General features: G+C 39.4%; 1 protein-coding gene across 1 annotated transcript in view; it reads left to right on the forward strand.

Annotated features, from left to right (window-relative positions):
• The window catches only part of AKT3 (AKT serine/threonine kinase 3), a 155,917-nt gene that overhangs the window by 129,970 nt on the left and 12,095 nt on the right, over positions 1-13,852 (forward strand). Inside the window, exons 11-12 of the mRNA XM_054064144.1 lie at positions 3,274-3,488; positions 6,380-6,467. Coding sequence (XP_053920119.1) covers positions 3,274-3,488; positions 6,380-6,467 — 303 coding nt within the window. The remainder of the gene's footprint in view (positions 1-3,273; positions 3,489-6,379; positions 6,468-13,852) is intronic.

The raw sequence follows: 13,852 nt of genomic DNA on the forward strand, positions 1-13,852 counted from the left end.
ATAGTATGTGTTAATGTGTTAATTTTTATGATTTTTTAATCTTATATACATAAGAGGCATTTGTAATACATTTCTTTTCATCGTGTTTCTACTACTAATCCTTAAGGACAGTGAAAACTAGGATATGAATGCATTAATTACTATGGTATTGTCCAAATTGCCATACTTGATCAGACTGCATTTTATTTTTGCTAAGAGCATGTACCAGATGCTTCAGAGCAGAGCTGGATTTACTGGGGGAGAAAAAGGAGAGGCAGATAAATGAGCTCAACTTCCCTTGTTTGGACTGGATAGGGCAGTGCATGTGTCCTGTGATGTGACCACAGCCACTTAGTGCCCCAGATGGGTAAGGACTGTGTCTACTCTTGCTTCAGAGGAAATTGTGGGAAGTCACCTTACACTTTTTAGACAATCACAAGGTAATGTACTCATGGGAAAAGGTTATTTTTGATCTGTTAAAGGTTACCTTATTCGTTAAAGCCTGAAGACCTTACTGCACATCACCAAAGTTTCACCGCTACATCTAAATGACTGTTCCTATTGATCTTTGGGGGGATATCACAGAATCATAGCATCATTTGGGTTGGAAAAGACGTTTAAGATCATCAGGTCCTAAACCTAACACTGCCAAGTCCACCACTAAACCATGTCCCTAAGCACCACATCTACAAGTATCTTGAACACCTCCAGGGATGGTGACTCAACCACCTCCCTGGGCGGCTGTTCCAATGCTTGACAACCCTTTTGATAAATTCATTTTTCTGTCATATCTAGTTTAAACTTCCCCTGATGCAACTTGAGGCCATTCCCTCTCGTCCTATCACTTGCTACTTGGGAGAAGAGACCAACACCCACCTTGCTACAACCTCCTTTCAAATAGTTGTAAAAGAGTGATAAAGTCTTCCCTCAGCCTTCTCTTCTCCAAACGAAACAACCCCAGTTCCCTCAGCCACTCCTCATAAGACTTGTGGTCCAGACCCTTCACCAGCTTCATTGCCCTTCTCTAGAAACACTCCAGAGCCTCAATGTCTTTCTTGTAGTGAGGGGCCCAAAACTGAACACAGTATTTGAGGTGTGGCCTCATCAGTGCCGAGTACAGAGGGACAATTATGTCCCCGGTCCTGCTGGCCACACTGTTTCTGATACAAGCCAGGGTGCTACTGGCCGTTTTGGCCACCTGGGCACACTGCTGACTCCTATTCATTCAGCTGTCAACCAACAACCCCAGCCCCTTCTCTGCTGGGCAGCTTTTTGGCCACTCTTCCCCAAACCTGTTGTATTGTATGGGGTTGTGTCCTGAGTGCAGGACCTGACAGTGAGCCCTGTTGAACCCCATACAGTTTGCCTTGGCCCATCAATCCAACCTGGCCAAATGCCTCTGTAGTGCCTTCTTTCCGCAAGCAGATAAAGACTCTGGACGAACTTATGTCGTCTGCAAAGTTACTGAGGGTGTACTCGATCCTTTCATCCAGTTCATTGATTTTGGTGTTAAATAGATTCATCCCCAGCACTGAGCTCTGGGGAGCACCACTTGTGACTGGCTGCCAACTAGTTTTCATTCCATTCTTTACAACTCTCTGGGCCTGGCCATCCATCCAGTATTTTACCCAGTGAAGTGTACATCGGTCCAAGCCACGAGCAGCCAGTTTTTCCAGGAGAATGCTGTGGGAAACAGTTTTAAAGGCTTTACTGAAGTCTAGGTAGAGGTAGACAACATCCACAGGTTTTCCCTTGTCTACCAAGTGGGTCACCTTGTTGTAGAAGGAGATCAGGTTAGTTAAGCAGGACCTCCCTTTTGTGAACACATGCTGGCTGGGTGTGATCGTCTGGCCATCATCCTCTATGTGCCATTGATGGCACTCAAGATGATCTGCTCCATAACCGTCCCCAGCACCAGCGTCAGGCTGGCAGGCCTATAGTTCCCCAGGTCCTCTGTTCCTGTGTGTTGACTTAGACTTTGAATCTGTGTGAGCTGTTGGTGGTGGTGATCACGTGTCTCTGTGTGGTAAAAAGTATTTTGTTTTGCTTGGATTAGTTTGTTGCCTTTTTTTTTTTTTTTTAAATCAGTTGTATCTGCTGCCTTTCAGAATCTTCCTTTTAATGATGAAGAAACAGTTGTTTATAATAAAAAATCTATAATTCATGGTCCAGCTGTATTAGTTGCATTTCTTTGATCTTTCTAGCAGTTTATTATTTAAGTTCAATTTCTTCTTTTAAGATTTTTGCCTCTTTAATAGATCTTTTTGCAGCAATTATTGGCAATTTGGCACATAAAGTTGTAGGACTTTCTGTGTTAACAGTTATTAACTTCTAACTCTGACATCTTTTTTGAGTGAAAGGGTATGACCTTCTAGAAATTCACAGAAATCGCAATCAAATACTTACATATTCAGTAGCTTTCAGTTTCCCTATTGCTAGTGGTTTCATTGTGGATGTAAGCTGCTGTTATGTTGTATCCCTTTTCTTCTATTTAATACAAGGGTGTATTAAGGTCAAGATACTCCGCTTAGATTCCTTGTTTCACTTCTCTGGGACTGCTAGGAAAAGGGTTGTGGAGTAAGTAGGTTGTTTTTAGGCATGCGACATTGGAGGTATTATGTTGACAATATTGTATAAACATTAGCATATTTCTGTGGTCATATAATATCATATAAATATTGTATCATAGTAAACAGTATCACACAAATATTGTAATTTTTTTGCTTTAGCACAGTTCATCTGGTTGAGCTGCTTCATGGAACATAGTGAAGGTGTTAGGAGAAACACATGGAGGACTTGTAAATAAAGACCATGAAGAAGCTAAGCTTGTCTTAGTAAGATTAAGGTGTTTCTGAATGTGAGGCTTTATTCTTACAAGTGGAGTAAGGAGAGAGGAAGTGACTGAGCAAAGAGATGCTTCACTGCTTCTCCCAGAAGAATGCTAACCGAAGAAGTAGTGCTTGTAGATGAAGTGTCTCTTCCTAAAGCTATGTACTCCATAAATGGGATGGTAGAGGACATAGGAAAAGGGAAAATGCAGTCATGATAATTTTGAACAGGTCATTCTCAATTTTATGTTTTTCTTTTAGCAGTACGGTCCTTGTTATGCTGGAATTTCAGTGAGCTCAAACGTATGGGTCAGTTGCAAGTGCTGAGCCAGGTTCTGGGCATCTTTGTAGCACACTCTGAATGTAAAGTCTTGGAAATGCATTCACATAGATCTGCATCCAAATAAACTGAAATGATTGTGTCCGAAAGAGTATGTCTTACACCTGGTTTTTGTTTGTGTTGTAGGTGTTGGAAGATAATGACTATGGTCGTGCGGTGGACTGGTGGGGGTTAGGAGTTGTCATGTATGAAATGATGTGTGGAAGATTACCATTCTACAACCAAGATCATGAGAAATTATTTGAACTGATTCTAATGGAGGACATAAAATTTCCTCGAACTCTATCTGCTGATGCAAAATCATTACTATCAGGCCTACTGATAAAGGATCCAAATAAGCGGTAAGTGAAACTACATGGGTATACAGTCATAATAAATACTCTAATTATACAGAGTAATGTAAAAATGGGCTAATGGTGCCTGGTCTTCCTGGCTGAAGGACCTGTCAGTTACAAGGAAGGGCTGTTTGCAGCCATACAGTCTCAGATTTCTGCTTTTCCAATACAGCAAAGATACACCACGTAAGTCTTAATGAGCAAAAGCGTAAAAAGCATGTGGCAGAGAACATTTTTTTTTTAATCATTTACAGCAGACGTAGGGATCCTTTCAGGTTAGGCTGTGTAAAGGAACAAAGGGAAAGCTCTAAGTTGTTTTTCAGAGTATGACCTAACCCTGGGTTAGTTGTAGTGTCTCATGGGAACCACATTGTTTTTTCTTGGAAGTGATCGTACCAGAATACATGTATAGACAGCCACAGCTAAATTTTATTTGGGCATGTAAACAGATCACACATTGGACCATATAAATTAGATATTTGTTAAAGAGTAACTCTTCTGAATGAAACTCTTTCTGAATGAAAACACGGTGGTTTGCAAGCAAGTATCACCCACCTGTTGCCTGTGCCCTTTTGTGGTGGACTTTTCCATCTGGGATTGTTGCTTAAGACAGCCATTTCCCAGTGGCTCGTGCACTGGACCAGCAGTGTCCAGTCCCCTGTGGTTCTAAACTACATCTCTGTCTTTGTAAATCAGTTGGATTTGTCTGTAGGCCTTGTCTCTTCCCAATTTCTCTTCTTTTCTTGAGAGTCTTTTGGCATGTTTTAAGGCTGCAATTATTCTTCTGTCCATCTGCCTGTCTTCTCTAGTTCTCCTTCATAGAAAGGTTTGGGTTGGAAAAGACCTTACAGATCATGGGCAGGAGCATCTTCCACTAGATTAGGTTGCTCAAAGCCTTATCCAACCTGGTCTTGAACATCTTCAGGGACGGGGCATCCATGACTTCTTTGGGCAACCTATTCCAGTGCCTCACTACCCTTCTGGTAACAGATGTCTTCCCACAACCCAATCTAAATCTACCCTCATTCAGCTTAAAACCATTACTGCTTGTTCTATCACCACATCCCTGATAAAGAGCCCCTCTCCAGCTTTCCTGTAGGGCCCCTTTAAGTACTGGAAGCTTCGTCGTCAGTTTGTTCTCAAGACGTTTTCAGTAGTGGCACTCAGACAGGACTGATTGCTGTGTCTCTCTGAGGGACAGTACAACTAGTCAGCCTTTCTAGTTCTGCCCAGCAGTGCCTGTGTAACTGAATTTACTGTGTGCAGTGAAAGCAAACTGTGACCAACCAACCAAATACGTGGAGAGTAAAGTAAAAATTTGTTCCTGTAACAACTCCTGATGAATTTTAACCTCCAAACAATCTGACCCATCAAATATATGAACCTGTAGAATTTAAGAGATACTTCCTTGTAATTATTCTTTGCAGACAGTGGTGTTTAGTTTGTTACAGCCTTACGTTTACAAGCTTATTCATATTTGAGTTCTGGTGCTACCTAATGCTAAACAGGGTGGGAGCACAGAGATTAACTGTAACTACTTTTCTCTGAGCAGCTGGATGTGAAGATATTGAGGGAAGTCAGGAGACTGTGGACTGTCTGGGATGCTTAGCAGAAGTGTAGGGAATTTTATAATGAATAGTTGAGAAACAAAGAGAAATGCAGCTTGGAAATGAGAACAACTTTAGCAACAGTTACTGCAAGACTAAGGTAGAAGTCCAGAATATTGTTGCAATTTGGCAGCAGGGTAATACCAATACAGACTTTTTTTTTTTTTTCCTTGGTTGTGTGAGTTATTACTCCTTGCAACAGATGCTTTGGAGAGAAATTCATCTTACTTAAAAGGCTGCTTTAAAAAATGGTCATTATATCTTTAGCAGCTCCTTTTAATGAAACACAAACTGCTTGTCTCACTTAACTTGTCCATATTTAACATGTATGGGCTGCTTGTTCAGTTAAGTTTAGCTTTTTTCTGTTACACCTTGTTTCTGTTAGACCAGTAGGATAGCCAGTCTCAGGAAGAAGTTAGGTGAGACCTGAGCAGTCCTAAAAATCCGTGTGCTGGTGAAAGAGGTAGAGGTTCCTTCTGCCGGGTGCGTGGTTCTTTCTCCAACAGCAGCAGCTCAAGAGAGCTCACAAAACTTGTTGAGTCAAATTTGACTTGCTAACACATTAAACAATGGCCAATTCTTTCTCATTTTCTCATTGTAGGGTTAGTTTGCTTCCAGGTTAGCGAGCTGACTTGGCTTACAGTCATCAGTGGGAATGATGCTTTAGATGCCAGTAAGAAGGCAGAGGTATGGGCAGGAGTGGAACCCTTCTCTTTTGGTAGCAGCAACCACTTTTGTGAGCCCAAATCACCTTGGGCAAGTTCACCCAAAGTAGATGGAGTTTACTTCCTAAGATGATTTGCCAGAGTCTGGCTTTGGCAAGCTATGGGCTACAGTGAATAGTGTGGTTATTTACAATGGCCTTTAAATAACCTTCTCAGCAGGCCTACAATTTATTAATTTATACTAATTGACTCAGATTGAGACTATTTTATGGTAATTGGTTAATTGTTACAGCACCCAGATGCAACAGCAGTGAACACTATAAAAACGATGTGTGAATCATTACTGATTCAGTGCCTGGCACCTCCTTGGCAAAATTTTATTTTGCCAAAAATGTTCTTGGGTTGGTTTTGGTTTTTAATAGTATCAGAGCGTTAGTTGGTCGTTCAAGAAAACGATTGAGATCACCTGAGTTCATGTTAAACAGGTGACAATCACGTATTAAACAGGTGAGAATTATTCCTAGGTAGTCAAAAACAAACGGTCACTTTTCCAATCATTACAATAACTTAATCCACCTTTAAGAGTAATGTTTGCTTATGTAATTTTTTTCCCCACTCTCTTTAGACTTGGCGGAGGCCCAGATGATGCAAAAGAAATCATGCGTCATAGTTTCTTTGCTGGAGTAAACTGGCAAGATGTATATGATAAAAAGGTATGTCTTTATATGACATTGAATAATCTGGCTTCTCAAGGTGGTTTCATGTGCTGCTCTTTGAAGTTAGTAATGTTTTTCTTTGCAACTTTTCATGTTAATAAAAATGGATAATTATTCTGAACTAGGTGTACTTAATCGTGTTTTTCAGTAATAATTTGTTAGTGGGCCAAAAATGAATTTTGAAAACCAGCCTCAATTTAGCAAATATTTTTCTGCTGCTATGTAAATGTCCAGATCTTTTCTCTTTTTCTTCTTGGGCCTTCAAGAGAAAAGTAGGTGTTTGACTCAAGATAATGTGAGAAAACATAATGGAAGTTTATCCTGAATTGCCTCTTTATTTCTGCCTTTTATGGAAAAGTTGTTTTATCAGAATAGTAAAATGAAGCGATTGGAAGGGACTTATAGCAAAAATCTACTTTCTCATTGTTTGTGTTCAAGTAGAAATCTTTTTCAAACTTTTTTTAAAGAGAGATCTAGGAAAATGAAAATAGCATTGAAACACCAAGCCAAAACAGCTTGTGGAGAAGGCAAGTACTGGGAATTCATCTGGAACAGTTTTCTCTATAACCCAGTCCTGTTCCTGTAATGATCAACACTTTGGATATCATTTTAGAAAATGAATTTATCTTACTCTGTATTGAAACTCAGTTTGACTTACGTTGTTTTATATACAGAAGCTGATTTTATCTCAGTACTTGTGTAAGAATTTACTTGTTGCTATAAACCCCTTCTATTTTGATAAAGTCTTTTTTTTTTCCCCCAACTGTTTTACATTGTTAATCTGCCAGTTGAACCGTGTAATTTTAAACGATAGATTTTTCTCGTTTTTTTGCTTTGTTCAAATAAAAGGAAAATGGAAGACATACGAATGAGCAGAATATGTTTATGCTACAATGTCAATGATACAAACTGTTTTTTCAGTTGTTGTTGAACTGGAATTTTAAAAATGTGTGGTTTTCGGTGTGGTACTTCTCTGACAAATACTAGAGTTGAAGTAAGAGCCTTTATATGATGATACAAAATATGGTATGCTGAAGTTCCTTGATGCAAGTGTGATTTTTCCCTGGCAGTATCATGAGGTTTCAAGAAACTTTAAAATAAATAATCAGAGTCAGTATATTAATGAGGTTACTTTATGAGCTCAACCACTGGTTGGTTATGCAGAGAAGCACTTTGAGGATAAATTCTAAAAATACAAGTTGAAGTTTAAAAAAATCCTCTGAAATTTATTGGATTGCAGTGTATTAGGAGTGGGTGGGGAGGAAAAAACTGTTACATTATTCTTGCTCTGTTGAAAAAGATTTCTTAATTATTTTGCATTAGAAATAGAGCTCTCAATCCTACACTGTGTTCAACATCATATTTAGTTCAGAAAATACAGATACTTTTACTTTTTAAGCATGCGCTTTGAATCTTTCCAAATCAACTTGGCAGATGTCTTTCAGTCAAAATCTTATAGTGAGCTATTAAAATAGAAGGGGCTATTGTTTTTCAGGTATAAATATATATATATTATTTCTGTAAATATATAAAATTACATATAAATTATGTTATCTATACATGCAGACGTTTTGCTTTTATGCTAATGGAGGTGGATATGGCTTATTGGAGTATTATAACTGGAGAAATTGTAGCCAGTCATTGTTTACTGTGTCTATTGTTGCTTTGGAAAACTAAATCTGCCGATAAAAAATTAATTGGATTTCCTCCAATTGAGGAGGTTGAGCAGTTAACTTTTCAAGGATCATAGGAATTACTTTTATGCAGTACTAGCACACAATGTGTTCTCTATGGAAAAATAACTCATGAAAATGGCTCTGACAGTATGTTTTTCTGTCAAAAATAGTTTTGTTGCTATTACATAGCTGTTTTTCTGACTGGTTATAATATCCAGTTGTTTTTGCACACGTAGTCTTATCACTTCTGAAGTATGCAGAGTGTAACACTGCTCTGAAATATAAACTTCAAACATAATAATAAGGTTAATGAACTTTCACTGAGTATGCTTATTAGAACATTTATATGAATATTTTTGAGGTTTTCGTATTCTGAAATAAGTCAGAAGTGTACATCAAACAAATTTGATTTTCAAGTAGATTTATTCTATGCTTGCTTCTGTTGCTGTTTATTATTAGTAGCACAGTCTTCAGCAGTAGGGTCACTTGAGGAAATTGATAGTTGATATAATTATTTGCACAGTAAAAATATTTCACAGTATTCTTGCCTGAAGTTTATGCACCATGAAACCGTAATTTTCTGGCTACATTTCAGGAGTGTGTTTCTGCTAGCGATGAAAGAAATGAAGTTCACAGAGTAGTGGAAACGAAAAAATCATGTGTATTCCCATTAGTTGCTGGGGGTTAATTTTGTGTATTGTGCACACTATGCTCCTGTGCCACTAATTTGTATCATTTTTACTAGAGGTTAAGTACATCTCTGTACTTAGAAGGTTATCCCGTTACTGGTGTGATTAGAGACAGAATTATGCATCTCTAAACTTAGAGCATTTTGTGCAACAAACAGTATTTCTGTTAGATTAAATGGATCCGAATGCTCAAGTGGAATTATTAGCTTCCTGATACTGCTAACTAATTAAACTAATTTGGTACTATACAATGATAATAAAATGTTGTATGGCACTCTGGAGCAGAGAAGGTCATTGCCTTTAAATGAAAAATGTATAGTAGTTAGCATTTGTGATCAGATGCATTTATTTTTGGCAGAAAAGCCATGAGGGCATGTGAAAGAGAGCAGCCTGTGCCAGGTTCTTCCTGTGATCATCTCAGCTCTGATGAGTTTATATCTCTGTGCCCGAGTATGAGAAATTGAATAGTTTGGCAAACTCTGACGACCTCAAAAGACCATATACTTCTAAATGAAATATTTGTTTTATTTTTAGCTGGAATCAGAAAGCTTTTTGACATTTCTCTGTTGTTCATTTAAGAATTGTTTTAGCATATTTTAATTTGGATCGCAGAAATACTCTTAAGTTGTCTGATGTTCTGTCTAGGGTCTTTGAACAAAACCCACACGGGCATTAATTTAAAGGTAGGAATTTGGGTATGTCTTCAGGCAGCTTGAAGTGCTCAGGTAGCTTCATCTCCGAGGAGACCCAGACTTTTTAGCAAAGCCTGGGTTTCCTCCTGCATGTAATATGGATGGAAGAAGAAGAAAGAAACCGTATGGAAATCTGGACTGGGGTCGTGTATCTCCTTCTGATTTCTGATGATACCTCTGATTATTCCTGAAGAAAATTAGGGAATGCTAACAAATATGTTTGTTAGTACTGGGAGAGGAGTAGGGGCAAGTGGCTGTAACGGTTAAAGCTGGGGTGTCTGATTTTGCTGCAGGCACAGCACTTATCAGGGCATCTATTGTAGCGTGGAAGCAGCAGCTTTCAACATGAAGCGTGACGGCTGCAAGAAGCTGTTCCTTACCGCTCGGCTGTGACTACCTTTGCTTTGACACAAGACCAGCAGATGATGAAATGCTGTGATTGAAGCCCTGGGTTCAGGCCTGGCAAAATCTACAATATAGCTATAATCTTTCTAAGTACTTTGATGTATCAGTTTTTATGGGAAAGGGCAAGAGGGAAGTGGGAAAATACCAACATCTCGGTTTAGGCCATTGCTATTTGAATCATACTATTTTTGTACAATTACCTGCAGTGCAACGAAACCTGTAGAAATAACCCTCCTTACTTGCTTTTGTGTGGTTGCCATGTGAAGTAGTAGAAAGATCAGAAAACTGCTAACCAGCCTGATCTTTTCATTTTCTTTCCAGTGATATTTTAAACTATATGGGCAGACATAGTGGTAAGTTACCACCCCTTCCTCCAGCTGCTAGAATTTACAAGGAGGAAAATATTAATACATAAGGGTTTCTGAGTCTTAAACTTGTTGCTGTAGTCCCAGGGGTTGTGGTTTCTCTCTGTCTGTTGTAGTAGGATTGTATCGCTTGGAAAACAAGAGTTTGTCCATGGGCACTGGGTATGGGCATGAACCAGTCCCTGCCTGAATGCTCACTGACTGGCCCGAAGCTCAACTCAGATTATCGTTTTTCTCTCGGTGGAAACTCTAGAGGGATGGGATGGACAGGAATATCCCTCTTCTATTCCGTAAACTAGATCGATGCTGTGGGTAGTGCCGGTGAGCCTAGTCTTTTCTCCATCATGGTGCATTTGTCCAGCCACTCAGAATTTGTTAGGGAAGGAAAAGCAGACTGACAGAGTGCCTAATCTCATCAGCTCCTGTTTCCTTTGGTAACTGAGCTAATGTCAGAAAAAGCACAAAGAGTTATTGTTAGGAAGTGAAAATCGGTATTTTAAAACACTTTGGTATTTTTTTAATTAAAATACTGTTGTTGACAATCTAATGTTGAAAGACCGAACTAAGGTTTGTGTTGTTACTATCTCTGCATGATTTTTAGGGTCACCAAGCACTTGCTTTGCTGGGAACTTAAAAGATGTGTAACTGAGGGAACATTTATTAACAGATATTCATCAGAAAAACATAAAGTTTTGAGATAAGCTTTGCCTGGTGTCTTTTTAAAATGTTTTATTGTGGTATTTTGTGAGTGAATGAATTTCAATTTGTATGAAAATAGACTTTTTACTTAGAATGTCACTTAGTAAGTCACTAGTTTGTTAACATGAATATGTTGGGATTTCTGGTTGGTTTTGTTTCAAGTTGAGAAGTCTGTTTGTGAATTGTGATGTTTCCAGCACACTCAGCTGAGCATGGTTATGATGAAATACAAAGGTGTATTTCAGTGATGTGACCCCATTCTCTTCTCACGGTATGAACTATTTTGTCCACTACTCTGGTTTGGCTAATCTCTCTCTTCTCTTTGTAATCTCTCTCTTCTCTTTGTTTCTTGAAAATAACAGCTTTGCAGTTTTGGTTCTCCAGGCAGGTTTAAGGTAGATGAAAGTTTGATTTCTGGACATCAGATCATGAATACTTAATTACCAATACTTAATTAACTTTAATGGTCAGAAAGAACAGTAACATTTGTTACAGTTTTTGACATCTGTCAGACTTGAATAATAAACTAGATGGAAACTGTTGAAAAACAGCCTGTGATGAGAATACAAGACATTACTGAAATATTTGTTTTGTAGTTATTTTTATAATGAAGTTTCAAACTACGTAAGCTGTGAGGAAAGCAGAATTCATTTCATATATTGCAATTTATTAGTAGGAAGTGGCATACATGTTGGGATGCAGCAGTGACTTTTTTTAGTTGGACAGCTTGGGACACATCAACCCCGTACAGTGCTGCAGTCTTGGGGAAGAGTGCCTGGTGGAGAAGGACCTGGGGGTGTTGGTTGATGGCTGCCTGAAGATGAGCCAGCAGTGTGCCCAGGTGGCCAAGAAGGTCCATAGCATCTTGGCTTGTATCAGAAACGGCGTGACCAGCAGGTGCAGGGAGGTTATTCTCCTTCTGTATTTGGCACCGGTGAGGCTGCACCTCGAATACCGTGTTCAGTTCTGGGCTCCTCAGCACAAGAAGGATGTTGAGGCTCTGAAGCGTGTCCAGAGAAGAGCAACGAAGCTGGTGAGGGGGCTGGAGAACAAGTCTTATGAGGAGCAGCTGAGGGAACTGGGGTTGCTTAGCCTGGAGAAGAGGAGGCTGAGGGGAAACCTTATTGCTTTGTACAACTGCCTGAAAGGAGGTTGTATAGAGAGGTGGGTATTGGTCTCTTCTGCCAAGTGACAGGCAATAGGATGAGAGGGAATGGCCTCAAGTTGTGCCAGGGGAGGTTCAGATAAGGAAAAAATTCTTCACCGAAAAGGTTGTCAGACACTGGAAGAGTTTGCCCAAGGAGGTGGTTGAGTCGCCATCTCTGGAGGTATTTAAAAGGTGGGTAGACGAAGTGCTTAGGGATATGATTTAGGAGTGGACAGGTATGGCTGGGCTTGATGATCTTTGATGATCTCAAAGGTCTTTTCCAGCCTAGCAATTCTATGATTCCATGTCATAATGAAGTTGAACCGTAAGTAAGATTCAAATAGTTATTCCTTATGAATAAAAATTGGAATTGAACAACGGTGCTCATTCTTTAGTATTTATATGATACATGAAGAATTGGTGTGCCTGAAGTTTTTGAGATTACAATCTAGTTCTCTAGTTTATTTAAACAAATGCTTCAGTGGGACTGGTGTATAGCTGCACCTCTTATTCCTCTAACACTTTATCTCAGAGTACTATTCAGCTGCAGTCAGTTAGTGGATGAGATTATTGTGGTAGTGTTTATTTTGGGTTCTTTGGAAGGAATATTGCCTTTAAATTAAAAGAAGAAAGAAGATCAGATTGATGTTCTTGAGCATCATATTTTTTATTTGGCAGACGAAGTGTGTTACGGTTACATTGAAGACGCTTCATCCACCTCCTGTGCAACGCCAAGACAAATTATTCCCGTCAGCCTATCTTTGAGCAAATAACATTAGATGTTTCCTCTAATACTGAAGTATAGCGTAGTTGTTCAGTAAGAGTGCTCACATTACTCCTGGACTGTCTGGCTTCTCAGGTCAGAAGTGGGGAAAAGCTGTGGTGACAGCAGCTGGATGCCATTTCCTTTTGGCACCAGACATAAAATACCGCTGTGTGTGGAGAGCTGCAGTTAATGTTGAGTGTTTTATTCTTTGTCACTGAGCCTCAGCTTCAGTCTCCCTTGGTATATATGGAGAAGCTTCTGAGTTCTTGTTCAGGTGCTGTGTCAATCTAAGTTTTCTTTGCAGCAGTAGCACCTCATTTGTCTTTCTAATGGTTTCATTAGAGCTAAAATTTGTGGAGATTTTGCTTTCGTTTTTTAAAAAAAGACCTGGCAATTAACGGACAAAGGTGGCGCCCCTCCAGAAAGATGGTTGCCAAGTTTCCATAGCATGGCCTGATGTGTTGGTGACATGGCTTTCAAAATCTGTCTTCAGTGGCTCTGCCTCCAGTCTCCTGGATGTGATATTGAAGTACTGTGTCTCTCTGTGTACACTTGGGTGCATCACTTATACCATACTCCGTACTTTTGCTTTCTCTGAAAGGTTGTTAAAAAGGATTTCTTACTGCATTTCTCTCATGTTCTTCTGAAGGTGATGTCTGAGCTCTATGTGCCTGTTCCTCATTTCTGGGCAAGAATTCTGCAGGAACCAATAAATTATCATAGGGGTTCTTCCATTAGAATCGAGAGTATGTCTTGCAAGTATCCCAACAATTCTGTGAAGCTCAGAAGAAGAGTTTACCTGAAGAAGGGGATGTGCCTTTGTTGGCAGATCAGAAATTTGGAGTGGGATGTCTGCAAGACTTTAGGTACAGTTAGTTCAGTTAGGTGGGATAGAGTAGATTGAAAGGAGCGATCTCCAGTTCTGGCTGGACTCATAGCGGTG

This window comes from Cuculus canorus, chromosome 3 (genome assembly GCF_017976375.1).
Source record: "Cuculus canorus isolate bCucCan1 chromosome 3, bCucCan1.pri, whole genome shotgun sequence".
Taxonomy (NCBI): Eukaryota; Metazoa; Chordata; class Aves; order Cuculiformes; family Cuculidae; genus Cuculus; species Cuculus canorus.